At 35.1% G+C, this 21,644-nt stretch overlaps 2 protein-coding genes and 1 pseudogene across 7 annotated transcripts; 2 read left to right on the forward strand and 1 right to left on the reverse strand.

Moving 5' to 3' along the window:
- Positions 1-1,541: 1,541 nt before the first annotated feature.
- LOC110695046 (putative pentatricopeptide repeat-containing protein At2g02150) lies at positions 1,542-8,905 on the forward strand. 6 transcript variants are annotated; one of them, XM_021872239.1, is made up of 6 exons: positions 1,542-4,957; positions 5,728-5,860; positions 7,609-7,751; positions 7,851-7,926; positions 8,027-8,133; positions 8,334-8,905. In XM_021872239.1, exon 1 carries the CDS (start codon positions 2,039-2,041, stop codon positions 4,769-4,771), a length of 2,733 nt encoding a protein of 910 aa, XP_021727931.1. In that variant the 5' UTR covers positions 1,542-2,038; the 3' UTR covers positions 4,772-4,957; positions 5,728-5,860; positions 7,609-7,751; positions 7,851-7,926; positions 8,027-8,133; positions 8,334-8,905. The 6 variants fall into 6 exon arrangements, with proteins under 6 accessions (XP_021727931.1, XP_021727927.1, XP_021727932.1 ...); XM_021872235.1 differs by having other exon boundaries at positions 7,851-7,884; XM_021872240.1 differs by having other exon boundaries at positions 7,854-7,926.
- Positions 8,906-10,201: 1,296 nt separating this feature from the next.
- On the reverse strand, positions 10,202-13,720 carry LOC110695047 (zinc finger CCCH domain-containing protein 17-like). Its single transcript, XM_021872241.1, has 3 exons — positions 13,292-13,720; positions 12,506-12,616; positions 10,202-12,406 (listed from the first exon to the last, which is right to left on the reverse strand). The coding sequence occupies exons 1-3, from the start codon at positions 13,424-13,426 to the stop codon at positions 10,427-10,429; spliced, it is 2,226 nt and encodes a 741-aa protein (XP_021727933.1). The 5' UTR covers positions 13,427-13,720; the 3' UTR covers positions 10,202-10,426.
- A 122-nt stretch (positions 13,721-13,842) lies between these two features.
- Positions 13,843-21,257, forward strand: LOC110695048 (annotated as a pseudogene).
- The last annotated feature ends 387 nt before the right edge of the window (positions 21,258-21,644 follow it).

A 21,644-nucleotide genomic window follows, 5' to 3' on the forward strand; every position in this document is an offset into this window, starting at 1 on the left:
AATTTACCATCTACATTTTTCCAAATCACTAAAACTTCCCACCACTTTGACCAACCCCTCAAAGATGACGTCATCCTTGCTATTTTCCTCCGTTTTCTTTTTTCTTCACTCGACTCTCACTTCCCTCTTCTTCCACTTCCATCTACATTGAGGCATAGCTTGAAATCGAATTGCTAGAAACAAAATTTAGGTTTTAATAATAATCTCTCTTGCTTCAACACTCCAATAATTACTTAATTTGGGGGTTTTCAATTGAATTAAGGGTTTAGGGTTTTCACTTTGAGAATTTAATTATTGGGTTAGGGTTTTTAATTTGGGAATTTAATAAGTGATTTAGGGTTTGGGATTAATTTGGGGGGTTTCAATTGCATTGAATTTATGGTTTAGGGTTTTCAATTTGATTACAACTAAACGAAAATTGATTAAACTCTAATTCTAATTGATTGATTTCAACAACATAATCAAATTCCCAAATTGATTAAATCTTATATCAATTGAAAAACTCCTAAATTATGTCGTTCAGAACATGAATTTTTCAGACATACCTTTTTCGTAACCGCAATGGAGATTCGAAGCAAGAACAATCTTTTTTATTTTAGCAATTTGATTTTAGTATTTGTGCAGAATTAAAAAGGAGATGAAGAAGAAAGACTAAATATCAAAAGGGCAAGGAGGGAAAATGAAGGGAAGACCGATTGTGGGCCCCACCATGATGTCATCTTTCATAATGGTGGAAAGTTTTATCATTTTCATAAAATGTGGGTGGTAAGTTTCAATAAAAAAAAAAACTGTAGGTGGTAATTCCTAAAACAGCAACAATTGTAGGTGGTAATTGTCAAAAAATCTTATCTTTTTATTTGCGTTTGTTTATCGACTTTATCACTTTAGTGTATCTAAATAAATCATTTTATCTATTGTGACTAATGCGACAAAAATTTATATTATAACATTTGGTTTTTATATAGTACTTCGTAGTAAAGAAATCAAGTCAAAGTTAGGCTCCGTTCACTTCACCTTATTTTTGCTGAACTGAAATTATTTTTACTGAACTAAAATTATTTTTGCTGAACTGAAATTATTTTTACTGATTTTCTATTATATTTCTTCTTTAAAGTCACTGATTTTTACTGAACTGAAATTATTTTTACTGAATATTAGTTTTTTAAAGTGAAGTGAACAGAGCCTCTGTATATGTTGTATAAAAGTCAAACTGATGCACTTATTCAGGTTTTATTGAATTAAGTCAAAGTGATCAAACATATTCATTTTTGAAAAATATCATTTGTATTGAGTATTACTTTATTTATTTTTATTTTTTGTAAAAAAAAAAAACAGTATTACTTGTAGTTCGTTTTAAAAAAATACAGTATTTTCCAAAATGGCAAAATAACACATACAAACTATTAATAAAAAAAAGGAAAAAGAAGAGAATCGTGATTGATACTTTTTCCTCTTTCATTAAAATCTACTAATTTCTTACTAATGGTCGAAGTTATATATACAAATCACCTGAAAGACAAAACTTTTTGAAGTTGATTTATTTTAACATTTCATAGTATTTATGTCACCTTTACCATCGTTTGCTACTGTATTCACGGTACCATATTCCATTAAATTCATCCTATTTTAAATGTATGATTTTAATAAGAGTAATTTTTACAATATAAAATTTTATAACTTAATGGACAATGTCAAATCAAAATGGAAGAAAGAAATAAATTTTTTGTAAAAAAAAAGAAAAAGAAAAAAAAAGGACATTAAACAAAACAAAAGCTGCGTGTTTGAGCAGCCTAAACCCTGCAAACCCAAGCTCAAACTTATGCCCAACACTCTCATAAACCCTAAATTAGAACTTCAACCCATTTTTCAACTTGTTCAGCTCTTAATTACTCTACTTCTTCTTCTTCACCTGTTATTTACAAATTCAACAAAAAAAATTTAAGTTTTTTGTAGGGATTTCAGGCTTAAATTTCCCCCAAATATGTCCTTTTGTGACAATGGAACTCACTGAATTTCAACAACCCACCAATTATCAGCGATGTTATTGTTTCTTCGCACTTTCTTTGGCGTTGTTGGTCGCAGAAACTCCCTTTCCAATCGCATAGGTGCGTCCATTGTTGCCCCTTTTCCTCATAATAATATGCCTTTCTCTCTCCTCCCTTCGACCCACTTCATCATTTGTCCTTTACAATGCAATTTGATGATCTGGGTCACTGGTTTTTTGTTAAATTTTAAATATCCTTTTAGCAGTAAAGTAAATTCTGATTGTTTCAATGAAGTTTTTGATAGAGATTATATGAAAAAATTAGTTCTTGAAGAGAGGTGGAATGATGTTAGGATTGAGAGTTTGTTTGATTCTGCATTAGCCCCAATTTTAGTTTCAAGGGCTTTAGTTGTATTGAAGGAAGAACCTAAATTAATGATGAAGTTCTTTCGGTGGGCGAAAACGCGTATTGGGTTTAGGTATTCTACTGAATCTTATTGTATAGTGAATCATATCTTGTTTAGTAGTAGAATGTACCATGATGCTAACTTGATACTGAAAGAAATGATACTTTCATCGAAGCCATGGCCTGGTTTGGATTTGTTTGATGCTTTGTGGTTGACAAGGAGCGTTTGTGTTACGGGTTATGGAGTGTTTGATGCGTTTTTTAGTGTGTTGATTGAATTGGGAATGCTTGATGAGGCTAGCCAGTGTTTTGAGAGGTTGAAGAAATATAGGGTCCTTCCTAAGGTGCGTTCGTGTAACAACCTTCTAAAAAGGCTTTGTGAATCGGGTAGAGGTGGGACGTCGAGGAAGATTTTCAGTGATATGCTTGGGGTTGGGATGTCCCCATCTGTGTTTACTTATAACATAATGATATGTGATAGATGCAAGGAGAAGGATATGGTAGGAGCTATGACATTGTTTAGTCAGATGAAAGATAGCGGCTTAATACCGGATATTGTTACATATAATACACTGATTGATGGGCATGGAAAGCTTGGCCTGTTAAAAGAAACAATAAATAGTTACGTGGAGATGAGAGAAGTAGGTTGTCGTCCTGATCTTATAACATATAATACTCTGATTAATTGTTTTTGTAAATATGAAAAGTTGCCTCAAGCTTTCGAATTTCTTCGTCAGATGAAAAGTGATGGTTTGAAGCCTAATGTTGTAACATATAGCACATTAATTGATTCTTTTTGCAAAGAAGGGATGATGAGAGAAGCTATGAAATTTTTTGTTGATATGAGACGTCTTGGTCTCTCTCCAAATGAATATACATATACTTCTTTGATTGATGCGAATTGTAAAAGCGGAAACCTTGGTGAAGCGTCAAAAATAGTGAAAGAGATGTTGGAGGTGGGGCTTAACCTAAATGTTGTAACTTGTACTGCTCTGATGGATGGCCTTTGTGACAAAGGGAAAATAGAAGAAGCAGAGGAATTATTTAATACTATGCAGAAAGCTGGCATAATCCCAAACCAGAAAACCTACACTGCTTTTATCCACGGCTGCATTAAAGCTGGGAAGGTGGAAAAAGCAAAAAATATCCTAGAAGCAATGAAAAAGAAAGAAATAAAGACAGACGAGACTCTTTATGGCACCCTTATCTGGGGACTTTGCAATGAAGGAAAAGTTGAGGAAGCTAACGTTTTAGTAACTGAAATGAAACAAATTGGTCTTGAGGTAAATAGCCATTTGTTCACAACTCTGATAGATGCTTATTTAAAAGCAGGGAATGCCATAAAAGCTCTTGAACTTTTCCAGGAAATGCAAGAGTTTGAAATCATGCCTACTCTAATAACATTCATTGTGTTAATTGACGGTCTCTGCAAATTGGGACTGATCTCGGATGCAGTTGACCATTTTTACAAAATGGAAGGTTCGGGTTTACCTCCCAATATTTCTATCTATACGTCTCTGATTGATGCTCATTGTAAAAGTAATTGCATGGAAGTGGCAAAAAGGCTTTTTGATGAAATGCAAGCAAAGGGGATAGTTCCAGATGGATCTGTTTTCACAGCTTTGATTGATGGGAACTCAAAGCATGGAAATGTTGAAGAAGTCTTTAACTTAATCAGCAAAATGACCAGTTCTGGTTTGCAGCTGGATTTGTATGCTTATACTTCTTTGTTACAGGCTTACTTTAGAGCAGGGGATGCAAAAGGGGCCCTTAATCTGTTTCAGGAAATGCAGAACTTGGGCATTGCTCCAACACTTGGGACTTACACGGTCTTGATTGATGGTATGTGTAAATCAGGATTGGTTGAGGATGCACTGGACCAATTTCGTAGGATGGATGGTACTATTATATCTCCAAATGTTGTCATATATACAGCTTTAATTGATGGTCTTTGTAAAAGCAACTGCTTGGAGATGGCTAAAGAACTTTTTAGTCAAATGCAAGCTAAGGGTATGGTTCCAGATGTAGCTGCTTTTACAGCTTTGATCTCTGGCAATTTAAAGTTTGGTAGCATTGAGGAGGCATTTAAGTTGAAGAATGAGATGATTGATATGGGTTTGGAGCTTGATTTACAGGCATACACCTGTTTGGTTCAGGTGCTTGCTAACTTTGGTCAACTTGAAGAATCAAGAATGTTATTTGATGAGATGATCAGGAAGGGTATTCGCCCTGACAAAGTTATATATGGTGTACTAGTGAGAAAATATCGTGACCATGGAAAGGCTGATGAGGCTGTAAAATTACAAAATGAAATGATTAGGAATGGTCTCTTGACTGAAGATAGAAACTCTGCTGCTATGGTGCACAATCACTGTAGATGATGGTATGAAGCTTCAACACTTTTTGTGGGATGTTTTATCTTGTTTGAGAATTTCTAGAAACCTTATAATTGCAGTGAACAAGTCAGCTCAGCCAATTTGTGTTCATTCATGATGTTTCACACAAACCCTGGATGCTGATAAAAATTCCGATCTCTGGTTGTTCATAGAGAAAATTTCATCCTTGAGGTTAGTTTTCCTATTAATTCACTAGCACTTTAATAAAATTTTCTAGGCCTAGGTGTTTTTTTTGCTTTGAAACTAGATACAGCTAGGATAAGGCCATAAGGATAGAATAGTGGTGATTTTTAAAATTTATATTTCTAAAATGTTATTTCATGGCCTTGTTTGGCTATCAATAATTGGTTGGTTCTTAGCATGTTTGATCAGCTAGTATTAATTGTATCGGTTCATTTATCTTGCATCTGTTGTTTGACTCATCTCAAACTGTTAATTGTTTGAGCCAACTTAGCACTAGTTGTTTATTTAGATCTGTGCTTAAATCACTTGTTGGTTGGGTGTGTTTGTGAAATATACGTTGTAGATAATTAATTGGGCAAACAGCAAACAGCCAATGAGAAAAAGCTACTCATGGCACCTTTTTCATTTTGAGTGAATAGTCAACTAAAGGTCACGGAAAACCATTTACCAAACATGATTTTTCACTATTAGGACAACATGAAATAGCTTAAAGTCAAAGGGTAACTAAACGAGGCTAGCAAAAAGCCGTTTACCATACAAGGTCAATTGTACATAACATTTGTTTGTCTCCGTCTATCACACAAGACACACTCTTCCTTTTAGAAGTGTCTGCTTGCCTGTACAAGCTTAGGCACTACTTATTGTCTTAATGAGCTGCTGTGATAGCCCACCCCTAGCACATTTTCTTTCTTCAACCCTCTGTCCTCTCCTCTTGCTCTCTTGTGTTTTACTTAACCATGCTTATTTTTTTGCATTAGTGCACAGGCTCCATGTGGCAATGAAAAACACAAGATTGATGATGCCATTCTCGCTTACAGATCAATCATCAATTGTTTTTCTAAGGAGAGGAGCCAGTACTACTCACGTATGTGCCTTTGGTTATCCAACAAGGTATGCCAGTATAAGTTCACGTAGAGAGATTATGCTGACTTGTATGCCACCTTACGCTTTTCTGTCCCATCTGCATCCTCATCTTGTGTAATTAATAGTGGAATAAAGTCACCTTCTTTGCTTCTTTATGGGCTAAGCAACTGGGGCTTCCCCAGACTATCCTACGGGCAGATAAACAGGAATTTGGCTAATTTGTAGATGTATTTTTCTGTTACTTGTGAGGATACGTTGTCCTCTTGATGTGATTTAGTTTTGCAGTTTCAGTAAATAATTTTAAGGCTTATTTATAATCAATGCCAACATGGCAGCAATTAAGAAATGGGACACTGAGAGAAAATGGGGATCACAACTGCTTCCTTACTGTGAGACATTGATAGGCAACAACTAAGGTACGCAATGTCAGATACCACGCGAGCATTAGCTCAAGTGGTATATGGGCTGCTTTCCTAATAGGAGGTCAGAGATTTGAAGGCTGACTCCTTTCCATGTTATTGGGGCCTTGGAGGAAAGGAGGCTAGCCAACTGCCGATCCAGGCGTAACCTGGAGTCTTTTCAAAGGAAAGGGCAGGAGCCTTTTGGTAGTAAGGCCTTAGACTTGCTACTCGCGTGGTTATACTTGAGTTAGGTATCCAGGCCAAGAGCTACACCTTACCATATTTCAGATACATCAGTATTATAATGCTTATTATCTTCATGAATCCTGAGATTTGATTTTTCTACTCTATATCTCTCTCTTCTTTCTAAGGCGGTGATTGGTGACAAAGTAAATAGCAACTGGTAAACTGGATTAGCTTTACCTGCTATCACTGCTTAACTTCCATTATTTGGTTGAAGAGGTTTCTGTAGAGTGGTATGAGATGACTCGTATTACCGAAGTTCAAAGTTTTTGGTGGGTCATTTGTAAACATACCAGACTTTTGCTTTTATTTCTCCCTCTCCCGCTCCTTCCTGTTCAATCTAAAGAAGTCAAGTACCAGACCAGAGAGAAGATAGGAGATAGAACATTGGTAAATTTGTGACAAGTCTGACAACGTTTTTGTTATTTTCTAAATTAGTCCGTACATTCATTAGTGGGAAACATAAGTGCACAAGTGCATTCACTATATTTATGATGAAGTTGAATATCATGGTATACATGAAACATGCTACATCCTGAATATCTAGCTGTACGATACAACTTTTAAACACTGAATCAAGTATATTAATGTAACTGGATAGCAGTCATAGCACTTTTCCAAGTAAATAACTAGAATGGACTGAATGGTATGATTTGGCCAGAAGGCTCTGTAGTCAGTACCCTAGTTATCTTTCAAGCAATTGTGATTAAATAACTAATTTGAAATTAATATATTAGCTACTAGTGAAGTATCCATTTGTAGTTGCAGTTATTCATGCTCAAGTAATTTTCTTTTACTTGATGAATTTTGCCGTCATTTCATTGACTTTTTACTTTAGTAGTGCTTATTCATTATAAATAACTGCTGTCAAATGTGAAAATGGTCTAGATCATTGTTTTTGTTGCTTTTCATTAACTGTTTTTTTTTTTTTTTTTTTTTTTTTTTTTTTTTTTTTTTTTTTTTTTTTTTTTTTTTTTGGCGGGTGCTTTTCATTAACTTAATCCATATAAATCATAAAATCTTTGTGATTTTTCTTGATTGCTTTATTATGAAATCCATTCTCTCGTTACAAGTACATAACAATTTACCGTCCTTCCTTTCCCTTCATGAGATTCTGTTTTATTATTGCAGATAATGTAAGCATTCAATCCTTTCAACTTTCAGCTTTAGGCACTACTAATATATTCTTCACATATTTAAACAAGATGCATCAATTAAGGAAATCACAAGAGTGCCTTAAGACAAATTGAGATCCTCCCGGGTTATCAGAGCAGGTAATTACAAACTGTTGAATTTTGACATAATCAAGCTTGTCTTATGAGTATGGTTGTGAAACTGATGCCTCATGTACCCGCGACTTTCACTGCTGACAGTAGGCAAAGATTTGCTGCTCTGCTTTCCTTCCATGTAAGTGATTACACTTTATTCCTATGATAAATTACCAAACAGGTGGCCCCTTCTCTGCTATTAATAACTAAATCTTTTTTTTTTTTTTTTTTGGTCCAGCTTTTAATCTGAATTTTAAAGCTCTCTTGCTAATTTATGACAGGCTACAGTCAAGACAAAGTGTGCAAACAGAGAAGAAAAAAGGGACGTGTAGGGGAGATGATGGAAGGAAGAAGAAAAGGACAAAGATGTGGCATTCCTTCCTTAAAGGTAAATATCTTTCATCCTTGGGAAAACTAATGTTGAATAAAGAGGATTGTGTATTTGTGTGCACCCATCTACAAAGTGAAGAAAAGAACTTCCAGAAAAAAATTTACTACCAACCAAACTTTCTTAAGCTTTTCCACGAAAACATATGTAGTTTAGAAACATCACTGATGCTGCTGATTTAACTTCACAATTATTCACAGCCCACCAATCAAAGACTGTAAGATCAGCTGGTTGGCTCACCTCCAGAAGACGGCCAAATCAAGTAGAAAGGCGACAACTTTAAGCTACAGTAAAATCAATTCTGAGGTGTATGGATTCCTCTATTGGCTAGAAAATGAGGATGTCCAGATCTACATAGCCTTGTTCCCAACCATGGCCATGATCAGTCAAAAGTTCAGTGGTAGATAAATTGTATGAAAAATAAACCCATAGGCGTGAGATTGCCATAAGCTGGCCTTAAGTCCGAGCTCCAAAGCATTTTACAGTTTTTATGATGTCTTTAAGAATCCAACAGTTATGTTGCCATAAGTACAAATTATGAGATCTTATACCTCAATGTTCATGTACAAGTCTTGATGGATTTGCAAGGTAAACTTGCCAGTATTAAGGCTCTAAACACCTTTATTTTGACATTGTTCTTGTAATCGTATGTGTTTTGCAGTCCTTGGATCTCCTTGAGGCCTTACCTCCATGGATACTTCTATTTGTCACAAGTACATGATACATTTTTTCTATAGTTGCCATGAATATAGTTTCTTCGATTTATTTAGTATGATATGTACTCCAAAAAGAGTGAAATTGTTGGAAACACAAAGCCTCCTATGTAAGATGTGAGTCGTGACCAATTCATGATAAAAATTGAATATTATACTCTCTTTGTTCCTAAATAAAAGTCTCATTTCACTTAACACTTGTGATAGTGCTAATGCATGCTCAATTACCTCATTTTCTTCATAAACCATCATTACCATCTATAATTAGTAATTTGAAGGTGGCATTAAGTGTACTGAAATTCTTAAAACTTAAAAGGAGTAGTCCGTTATTACCACACCCACAATTTATAATCACCTATCAAATAAGTCGTACTAATAAGTGTACTCCGTAATAAATATCTTAGGAAATCATTATATCAATCCAATATACCAATTGTACTGTGTAACACCCACTCAAACTTTTGTTTTTATTAATGGACTCAAATACAAAATTGTGGATTTTGGTGTAGCTTCTCCTCGGGTACATTGTCAAATTGTTATCACACACTTGTCAAATTGTTTGCACAGTATCAAACACTCCGTACTTAGTAATATTTGGATCTATCGTCGTCATGAAGCGAGTTTTCCAGCTTTTCCAAGCTAGCTTAACAATGGCTGCAAATTTCACCCAAAGTACACGCGTATAGATTGTTTTTGGTTAATTATCACACAACATTTTAACACCAACATTAAAAAGTTAATTGTTACATTTTTGTACTTCGTATTATATATACTCGATTTGAATTAATTAACAAATAAATATTCTACCAATAATATACTTTGAATGGGAGTAATTACTAATTAGTACAGATTTGTGTTCTGTATGCTCCCAAATCCTGAGTCCTAATATAATTATTGTGATGATACTCCATCACTCCGTATAATTTAAACTAGTAAGTTGACAAAGAAATCCTGAAAATGGTAATATGTTTTTTGACTGCTTTAATTGTTTCAAAATAGGAAGAGACAACATAAACATACCATATCTGCTTATTATATGGTAAGACATAAAGAAAAGCAGCAGAACATGTTTCAGACCAGCAGTTCAAGCTGCCTTCACAATCCAGCAAATTATAATGAAACATTGCTCAAAATAGTACAAGCATTATTCCGTGGAACAATGACCGTCACACTACCATCTTCCACTTTTGAATTCAGAAGTACTTTCAGGAATCAGGATGACAACTGAAACGAATACACTGTCTAAATGAGGCTATATTGCCATAACTGATGATCGATTTCTAATGTCAAGATTTCAAGAACAACCATGGTGTCCTACAAATTAGAGCCATCATAACAACAAATCATTGCGAATCTTATTGTAAAATGGAATCAAGCTACTAAAAATTTCATTCATTAACTCTAATGTTACAATGATGTCTACAGAAAAAAGGGGGAACTATTGAAGGCTCCACAAAATAGAAAATTTTCCCTTTAGAACAGTATAATACAAATAGAAGAACATACAAGGAGAAAAAACAGATGAGAGCTGAATAAACTTAACTAGAAGCAGAATCAATGATTAAGGCAGGAGTTCTATTTTAGAAAGAAACACCGAGTTTCTTTGCGAAATCATCTCCATCGTCTTCATCCATGAACTCCTCTTCAAGGTCACCAGTTTCACCATCATTCAGATGATACCCTTCTCCGTCATCCTGTTCATATTCATATTCCCCATCATCCCCATGATCATACTCTTCATCAAATTCATGCTCTTCACCATCAGCTACAACCAAAGCCTCTTCTGCTTCAGGTTGTTTATTGTCGTCAAGTGAGGGAGATTCACTGTCACCATTTGACTTTATCTTCTTATTTGAAATTTCACCTTCTTCTTCATCTGCCTCAACCTCCAGTATCTTGTTCTCTACTTTACTGGCCTTTGCTTGTTCATCAGCAGAGTGAGAGGCGACTTGTTTTCTTGTATCCGCAGCAGAATTTGAGGGACTGCTCGTCAAGTTTACATCATTTTCATTATCCTTGATTTCTTCTTTATCGTCGGAACTTGTACCACCAGTAGAAGCAGTTCTTTTTCTCTTCAAAATCTCACTTAATGGCTTGGGCCCAGCAAACGCAATATTACCCTCAGTTCCAATAGAACTGGCTAAGACTGTGTCTCTCAACTTCCCCCCTGAAACTGGTTCTTGGTTCTTCAGCTGCTGTGACTTGCTATCAGTATGTTTGGTTCCTTTTAGCTCAGACAAGCTTTTTGGACCGGCAAAATTGACATCAACTGATGGAACAGTATCTTTTCTCATCACTGGACCTTTTATCATTCTTCCCTCACGGCTTTCATCTTGTTTTATTCCACTCAATCTATCTCGAAGACGACTTGGTTGACCAGAAACTTGCTGCCTGCTTGGAGATAATCTTCCAAAGCTCCTCCCTCTTTCACTCTCTCTCTCTGAGTAAATATCATTAACACTCACTGGAGAAGATTTTCTAGGAAGCTTTATTCTACCCTGAAGACGGTGGCCACGAGAACTTTCATGTATTGGTGACCGGCGCGAGTCCCTCCGAGTACTCCTGTAGCCACGGTCCTCAGCACGATCATCATGGCTGTAGTCAGAATTAACTACCGACTTCAAGCCATTTACCCTCCTATGCTTAGATAAACGATGACGCAAATCAGAATTTTGATTGACATCAAGACTCTCAGACTTGTATGGAGGACCTCGCCTGTCCATGTGAGCAGGTTCACCAAGTGATCTTTCTGATGATACCCTACGATGATCCCGAGCATACTTCTCCGGCATACGATCAAATGAATCATAGCCACGTCGATTGTGATAAATTTCAGGCTCAACATCAGCAACTGAACCGTAATCATCCTGACGACCAATGTCAAACTCGTTTAGATTTCTTCCGTCACGACCTCTCATCTTCGCATACTGATCTTCATTGTGATAAAACTCATCCTCGTTGACTTTATTATCCACAAGTACATCAAATCCAGGAGACGATTCCCTCAATGAGTCATCAGCATCTCTACCATTCTGAAAATAATGGTCGTCATATGAGCGACCATGATGTGCACGTCCAGTCCTGCTTCTGGAATTTCCATTGTCAACAGGTGGTTTTATTTCCCCATATTTAGAAGTCCCTACGGCGGTCACACCACTAGGAGGTAAATAGCCTTTTCCAACAGTTGCTCCATTCGTCGGCCGTATGGACTGATTTTTTGGAAATGCATTAGCTTGATGTGGCGTTTCAACAACCTTAGGTTTATTTGCTTGGAAATTCATTTGGGGTTGTGTACACTTTTCGAGACTACTAAAAGCTTTCTTGAAAGCATGAGCTCCAGGCGTAGGAGTGCTGGATGGAGCTTGTTGAATCTTGGTATTAGGAGGACTTGGGCCATGCATGTAAGGGCATCTATCGGCTTTTAAGCACTGTCCCCTCTGAAAGAAAATGCAGGGAACTCCTTGCTTAGCTGGATTCTGAGGAGCTGAATGCATAGGTGGGCCAGGCGGTACAAGAGCAGAAGGCCCATCAACTTGATTTCCCACCAAACCATCCAAAGGCTGAATAATTGGGAAAAGATGATTAGTAATAGTACAGTCTGGTGAACAAAGCAATTAGGCAAGAGTATATCATAACATTGACATAGAATAAGAACTTACAGGATGCCTAAATGAGCATTTAGGATTCAAGCAGTTCCCATTCATCCAGTACCAACAATCTGTTGGGTTCATCCGAGCATATTCACTATGTCGATACTCACATTCAGCTCCCTGCAGACACACAGAGCAATACCGAGGGCATGTCAGATAAACAGAGCAAAAGAGCCACCGATTTCAGCCAATCATACAACCAACTAGGCCTATGCTTCAAAACATTAGGGAAGAGTACATCATAACATTAGCTCGGACGTTATATACATACCAATTAGGCCTATGCTTCAAAACGTATCGCTTCCGTAAAGAGCATACGACCAAATCAGATAAAACTACTGGTTTTACAAACATACATAACGTATTTCACATATGCATCAATCAAGATCCAACAGATTAGGTAACAAAAAAATTGGAAACCTTTCTCTTCTGTTTCATAACTTACACAAGCTAGCCAATCAAAATCACACTAAAACCATAACCCTAAATCATTCCAAGATAGACAACGACGATAACCAAAATTAATCAACATTCAAAAAAAAAAATTAAGATCGAAACCCTAACACCAAACAAGTTCAATTGAGAAATAAAGTGGATCCAAATCAAACCCAATAACAAACGCAATCCCTAAAATCATCAACTTCAAATCAAACATACTTCACTCAAATCCCTAAGATTTAACCACCGAACAATCAAAAAACAGAAATCAAACAAACACAAAACAAATCCAAAAATCACATAAAATAAATTAACTCAAAATCAATAAAATCATACTTAGAACAAATCAAACAATACCTTTTTACAGGTCAAGGGAGAAGCCAAATAATAAACACAATCAGTATTCCTCTTCAAAGATTCATCTTCCGCCGCCGAAGACGAAGGAGGGCCTTGCTGGAGTTGCAACGCCTCCTTAGTAACGGTAGTAGCCATGAATTTATTGTATAATTTCAACTTCTATAGCGTCGATTTAAGCTATAGATCGAGAAATCAGGGTTAAAAATTGGAACCGCGGAAACCCTAAGAACGCATGAATTAGGGTTTGATTTGCGGTTTCTTCCCCAAAATTATTAAAATTGAGATTAGGAGAGAGAAAGAGGGATTAGAGTAGAGAGAGAAAGAGAGAAGTGAGTTTGAGTTTTTGGGGATTAAGAGAAAGATAGAGAGAGAAGTTGAAGCTGGTTAAGGATTCAGCTATAAGCGGCTTTGTTTGCCTTCTAAAAAGCGTTCTTCAAAAGGCCAATAGATTTACTGGCTTTGTTATTTGGGTGAAGTACTTTTTTGTTTGCCTTTTGTAGCCCACACTTTACCGTTTTGGTTTGGTTTGGTTTTTTTGTGTACCATACATTCCCGGAGCGTGTATAGCCGATAGCCGGACGGTGACCGTTAGTTCTGCATCGAAGTTTTGGCGACTCAGGAAGGTTGTAAATGTTCTCGTTTGTGAAGTTTCTCGGTATTTAATTCTTAGAGTCGACGGTTTGTTAGTTATGTGTTGAGGTTTGGCGATTTAAAAAGATATTACAGCTGCTCATTTTGGTTACTTAATTTTTTTTTTAATATTACTCATATTAAATCGTGATTACATGGAATACTTAGTAAGTATAATTTTAAAAAAATAATAATAAAAATCTAAAAAAATTATCTTTTTACTAAAAACTTATAAAAAGATAAAGAGGAAAGAATCGTAGTACGAGTAGATGTAAATTTAGTGGGCAAGGACTTACCCCGTATTAGACTAGAATTCGGAAAACCTTTTTTTTATTTTTCCTATAAATTCATAGTTTTCTCATCATATTCTCTCATATTTCAAACAACAAACAACTCCACTCTCTTTAATTTTCTCAACTCTTTCAATCTTTTACCTCTTAGCCTAATTAGCAATGGCAGCATCAACCTCTTCTTCATCTTCTTCCAAGAAGATAATCCTTAGGAGTTCCGATGAAGAGACTTTCAACGTTGACGAAAAGGCAGCATGCTTTCTCAAACCATCAAGAACATGATCGAGGACCTCTGCGACAACACCAATCCTATTCCGCTACATAATGTTACCTCTAAAATTCTCTCTAACGTTATCGAGTATTGTAACAAACACGTTGTTGCCGATAACTCTGTATCTGTAATGTCTGATGATGATCTCAAGCAATGGGATAAGGAGTTCCTTAATGTCGACCAAAACACCCTCTTTGATCTTATTCTTGTAAGAAATTTCTTTTACTTTGATCTATTTTCTTTATTTTAGTTGAATTGTGATTGACTTTATTTTCTTTCTTTTTCTTTCGTTTGTTTCTATTTATTTTGTTGCTTGATTATATGATCAGGGCTAATATGTGTTAATGCGTTATAAGTGTTATTATCATTATTAAGTCTATTTTTTTTAAGTGTTACGGTTCAAATTTAAGGTTTTGAAATCTATAATATTTAAAGTACGGTTATCTATATTTAAATTATATTTTAAGATTTGTTGATTATTTGTGAAAGTATTTTTATTTGCCATTGGTATGCAATTTTTTATTTTATTTTTATTTTTTAAGAACTATGTGGTTAACTAATGAAGAATTAATTATTATTTTGTTGATGAATTGTAGGCTGCAAACTACATGGATATCAAGGGATTGCTTGATTTAACTTGCCGATGTGTGGCCGAAATGATTATAGGAAAATCACCGGAAGAGATAAGGAAGCACTTCAACATCGTGAATGATTTTACACCCGAAGAAAAGGAAGAAGTTCGAAGGGAGAATCAATGGGCATTCGAGTGATAGATTGGAAATTACTACTTAGGATAACTCAATCATTATGTTTCGTTCTTTTTATTTCAAACAATGTCTTAATTAGTTTAATTCTTTACTAAGTATTGTGAAATACACTATATACATTGCATTACTCTTATGGAAATCAAAATTTTATTCTTTAATCATTTAGTTTGTTTTTACGAAAATTTCACTATATGGCTAATAAAAAATCATAGAAAGTTGGATGATGTTTTAAAATCATACATACGTATCTACTTACATAACTGATTTTTTTTTTCTTAAGTGGGGTTACATGACTGATCTTAGACCTTTTTTCTCTCTCTCTTTCGACCTTTCCTCTCTCCTCTGTCTGGCCAATTCACCATTCTTTCACACTCTTTTCCTCTAAAAATACCCTAATTAAGGTTTCGTACAAGTATGGAGCGCAAAGGTTTGGTCTTCAACTTACCTCCAAAGGTAATTCCGTTCTCTTTTATACTTTTAACTTTGTTGGAGTTTTATTTAATTTTTTTTTTGGGGTTTGGTGTTGAATTAATTCGAATTTTGAACGAACAGGTTAGCAACTTTTTCATTTCCTTTGTCTTATTTTTAAATTTGTGGTTTAATAGATCGATTGATTTACATTGATGAATTTGATCCTTTTTCATTCGATTTTTGGGTTTTCTTCCTGTATGAATTAGTAACCTTTTGCAGGTTTTTTTTTTAATAATTTTGTTTTGGGTATGTTAAATTGAGCATATCCAAACAATTTTTGCTGTTATTGTTTGTTGGGTGGGTGTTTCGTATCTTTTTGGGTTATCGAATATGGCTATGTTATTTCTGATTGATTTTATTGGTTTGATATCGTTCATAAAGGTTTTTTTTTTCTCCTAATGTACTCGTGAATTTGTTTTCTTTGTTTAGTTGAATTTTGCTTATTAAAAGTGGGTTTATGGCCAGATTTGTTACTTGATTTTACATTTTGTTTTTGGTTGATTTTCATCGGAAAACTTCAAAATTTTGGGTTTCACTTCTTTTATTTTTCCACTTTCGCTTCGGGTGTTTTAACTTATCAGAGAGAATGATAGTGGGTTTTGGAGGATTTAAGGAAAAAACAAAAAGATAAGACTATGTAATTGGTTTTAAAAGGGTCAATCACTCTACAGTATGCTCACTAGGATTGCTGCAGAAATATAACAGTTATGGATCACCTTGCTTAATCATGTCAACTACTTGGAAAAAGGCTTTTAGATTCTATTAAGTATCATGCATTTTTGGAGAATTTATTTTCAGATATAGTCTTAATTAAGTTATTTCTCTTGTTTGTCTATACAGGTATGGATGCACAACTTGCTTATGGTTTTCGTACCTTGTGTTATGAAAAGCCGTATCTTGCACAGGGTCTGGTTGCAAATAAGGTATGGCTAATATACTGATGCCGTAACAACTATTTTCTTCTCAATTTTCTGTTTATTGTGTTTGTATCATCATGTTTAACAATAAATGCTTGCTTAGTTGCTTAGGCACATATTCTGTCATATCTCTACAACTCAATTTCTGAACCCAATCCTTTGATTTTAGATCATGTTGTTTCATCATGGAAAAAGAGGAGAATAAGTTTTATTATGGGATATGTCTGCAAACTTTCTGAAGAGCATCATGGGAATAATTGCATTCTTGTTCCTCATCATTATTATTTTTCCTCGACTCATGAATCATGATGTGAAATTTTGGTTGTTATTGATAATATATACCCTACCTAGCTTGCATATGGCCTAGCCTTACGTGTGTCATACATGGGAGTAAGAATTCAAAAATACTGGGAATACTTCAAAAATACCTAAAGACCTTAGAATAACTAGATGTCACACACCATATCCTATCTACACTTTTGGGTATGTTCAAGTAAGTGAAATAACATAGTGACTCAATCAGGAAAAATATGTCTTCTATTGCATTTTCCCTTGAAAGTGTTTCTTTTTTCTATTAAAACTCATTCCTATTTGAAATTGATTTTTGTCCAACCAAACCCACCCTTGCTCCAATCTGATCATGCTGAAACATCAGTTCACCTTTGGTTTTTTTCGATCATAATTTTGATTTTATTGCTTGATTTATCAGGAAGTTGAGGGGAACTAAAACCCAGTGTAATTAGAAAATCGACGTGGGTGAAATTAGAGCTCGGGGTGTCTATGAACAGTACTCGGCTTGACAATATAATATCATTTCAATGGTTTTATTTTGCAATGCAGCTGACATCATGCATAGGTTTCTTGGTCCTCTATGCTTTATTTTTGCTTTATGATCTGAAAGTCTTCATCTAATAAGCAAGCAATATTCTCTGACCATGTTGTTACAAACCAGCAGTTGGTTAAGCATTTACAATAGGAAGTTTCTATATTGGAAGCTGAGATCAAAAGTTTAACTGGATAAGTAACAGATTGACATGAAGTTTTTTTTTTTTATTACTGTGAGATTAGGAATTTAGGATCTATACTTATTGAGTTATTGTGCATCTGCTTCCGCAATAGTGGATCTTGTCCTGTGTTTTAACTTTTATCCTCTTGGGATCTGTTACTTATGTTCTTCTGGATGATGAAGCAGCTTGCAAAAGTGAGTGCCTGGTTTCCTAGCCGTTGCGTGTAGGGGATTGACAAAAAAACATTCATTAATAATTAATTTACTGTCTCCGGAACAAGAATTCGACAAGGAGCTTGAATTTCTTGTGCTTTCCTGCGACGACCTTTGGGATACTGTCCCAAATGAGGTATGCTTTAAACAATTAATCTGCTATATGCTTATATTTTGATATCTTCCAAAATAAATTTGAGATTTATTGAACATTAAAGCTAGACTACTTTTAAGTATATTATGTTGAATGTGTTCTGTTTCAGCAGGATCTGCTAGGTAAAAGAGTAATATTCTTGGTTCTTTTAGTGATTCTATTTTCTACTTGAAGAGGATATTCTCTCTCTATATATGGCCATTTACCAGTTATTTATTTTTATTTCCATAGTCTTGTCATTATCCATTATCTCACTTATGTGCTGTGTCTTCTTCTTCTTCTTCTTCTTCTTCTCTTTTTTTTTTTTTTTTTTTTTTTTTTTTTTTTTTTTTTTTTGTATCAGATTGTATTCAAAGTTTTCTATCAATTAGCTTGAGTTGTTTGTGCTTGCTTTGTGGTCAAGAATTCAGGATGTTGTTTCAAGTGCTTGGCCTGGCAGATGAAGAACCTGAAACAATTGCTAGGAAATTTAACAAGAGTGCTTATAACCAGTGTAATGCTAACAATATGACCTGCATTTTGGTAAGGTTCCACTGTGACTACGCTGGTGAGCCCCAGATTGAGCAGCAGATGCCGCTTGAATTCCATCAAGGCATAAGTGCAGAACCCGTTAAACTGGTGAGAGTTTATTTTCAGAAATTTTAGAATGAATTTTCTATGCATTCATACATAGAAATTTTAAGCATGACATTCTTATTCTTTATGTGCTATGGTTGATTTCTCATTCAGCGGCTTGTAACTATGTCACTTTAGATATAGTATTGATTAGGCTTATTGCTGGCTTTTTTACAAAGTATCATATATTTATTTGGTGAATTAGCGAGTTAATTTAATGAATTACTGAGTTGGTTATTGATTTATTGAGTTATACCAGTTATTTAATTTGCTTTCAGTTTCTGGGCTGTTTAAGATAATGAAGAAACTGTTTTTTACCTGCACTCCCCAATTTCATGTCAATTAATCTTTGATTTTTGTCAATTTTTTTCCTTTCTTTTAATTAGTATGCGTTAATCTTTGAAGTTAGATTCTGAAATTGTGGGATTATTGATTTGCTATCTGGGTCATAGTAATTGAAGCTAGACAGAAGGGTGATGAGGAAAATAAATTAAATTAAGAGATGGGATATCAAGATTCCCAGTAGGATTGGCATATTGATTGCCTACTAATTTCCTCTTACTTGATATCAGCTTGCTATCAAATATTGCCAACTACCCTCATTAAATCAGTTTCTGTACCTTAAAAATGAGTCAAATGACCATCTTGTGAAATTAATCGGGAAACATTAAGTGTACAAGCATAAAAATTTGATGAATTTTTATTATTTTATGTACAATAAAAAGAAGGTCAATGAGCAAGCAAAACCTTTTTTTTTTTTAATGTATAATACATACTATACATAGACCTATCCCTAGAACTATATAGTATAGGCTCTCTTTTTCATATAGTAATGGACTGCCCTCTGTGTTGCTTGTTCCTTAGACTCATCAACAGTTACTGTTTCTCTACCATTAAACCCAAAAAGCCATGCTTAAACTCTGTCCTTATAAACACAAATGCACTATACTTAGTTGCATCTACTACTGAATAAATTTGGGCTGATTAATTAAGGCTTTATGCGGGCTTCTGCTTGTGTTAATTGCTGCTGGTGGCTGGTTGTTTGCAGTGGAGGCGTGGTTGGAAGCCGGTTGTTGGTGGTTATGAGTTGATGGTGGTGCAAGTGGGCAGTGCTTTAAGGGAGTTAGGGCTGCTGGTGTGAGTTGTTGTCATTGGTTTGTGGGTGGTGTCGTGGCTGAGAATTGGGTTTAGCTGATTGTTGCGATTTTGGGTGTGTGAGGGAAGTTGGAGTTTGGGTGGCTGATTGGCTGCTGCGTGGTGCTCGGTTGAGAGTAGGGGGGGGAAGCGTGGTAAGTTACCAAATGCGAGCTTGAGGATGAATTTTGAGATGGTGTTCTTTGCAAGTTCAGGTTTTTTTCCAATTATGAAGTATAAAATCAATTTTGGTGGTAGAAATGTTAGTTCCATGGTTCATTGCTAGATTTTGGCAAGAGTAATTTTCGTGTCTACTCTTTTTTTTTGGTGCATATTTTTCCATGTGATTTGATATTTTACAGATTTAGATATATAGTAGATATTAGATACGAACTACTCCATATCTTTTTTCTATATATTTTACAGATTTCATTTTTTTTTTGGGTATTATGAATCATAATTTTTTTTACATCTTTAATTGTTTTTCAATACCTTTTAAAATAGAGAACTGAGGTGTATATAAAGAATGTCTCTTCCATATTTTTCTTGATTATTTATGTTGGCAGGAGTATGTAATTTTTTTGTCTACTTTGTTTTTTGTGCATACTTTTTTTTTATGTGATTTGATATTTCACAAATTTGATGGTAGATATTAGATTCGAAGTACTCTGTATCTTTTTCTATATATTTTACAGATTTCATTTTCGATTGGTATTATGAATCATAATTTGTTTTCATCTTTAATTGCTTTTCAATACCTTCTGAAATAGAGAACTGAGGTTTATATAAAGAATGTTTCTTCAATATATCTCTTGACTGTTGCAGGTGAAAATTTTTATTCTCCTTAGGGATATTCATAAAAGCATATATTTTCTCGACTGGAAGGAACAAGGTTCTCAACTTAGCTTGTTAGCAAAGGATTACACTCAGCCTTGTAGTTTCAGATGAACAGAAGGTCTGCACTTTCCTATGGTTATTAAAATTTATGTAGCAACTGGAATGGAAATAGAGACAGAAGTGGAACAGTGGAAGAATGTAGCAGCGCCAGACTAACTTGATGGGGAATAATAATGAGATGGTAACCTATAGGTGGTTTTTTAATCTTATATTATATACAAGTTTGTCCATGGCCTTGTATGTAGTTATCAAAAGGAAAATTTTATCAAATAGTATATTTTTGTCTTCAACAATGTCTTTTATCAAGGCAAAGTGATTGATTAGTTTAAATAGGTTTGTACATTTTCATATTGTGAAAATATGATGGATTAATACAGTTTTTTAATCCCAACTTTCACCTATTTAGTTTCATTAATCCCAATTTTGGATTATTCCTCAATAATCCCAATTTTATGGTGGCCTATCTTTCTTCAATCCCAAACCGGTCAACAAAAGTCAACAACCTTCTATTGTAGGTTGCTGGACACGTGTCGCCACGTGAGTGGTCCAATTTTTATTTTATTTTTGCTTTTTTTTTTTTATACTGAACCAAATTTTTTTTAAAAAAAAAAGAAAAAAAAGAGAAAAAAACAGAAAAAAAAATTCCTTCCACTTTTTTTCCTTCCCCTTCCTTTCTCTTTCCTCCATTAAATCAGCCTCCTTTCCCTCCCTACCTCCATTAAATCAGCCCCTTCACCTTTAACAACCCCTTCACCTTTAACAGCCCTTCCCCATCCACCTCCATTAATGGCAGCCACCATCCCCTCCATTTCCAGCAGTCCCCCCATCCCCTCCATTTCAGCAACCCTCCTTCCCCTCCGTTTTCGCCGCCCTTCCACTTCCCCTTGAAACCCCTACCCGAAACCCCTCCTGAAATCCCCTTTCCTCTTCCCTTCCCTTTCTCCTCCATGACTTCCGACCACCCTCTCCTCCCCATCTCACTTCCTTT

The sequence above is a fragment of the Chenopodium quinoa genome, unplaced genomic scaffold, assembly GCF_001683475.1.
Source record: "Chenopodium quinoa cultivar QQ74 unplaced genomic scaffold, ASM168347v1, whole genome shotgun sequence".
Classification (NCBI taxonomy): Eukaryota; Viridiplantae; Streptophyta; class Magnoliopsida; order Caryophyllales; family Amaranthaceae; genus Chenopodium; species Chenopodium quinoa.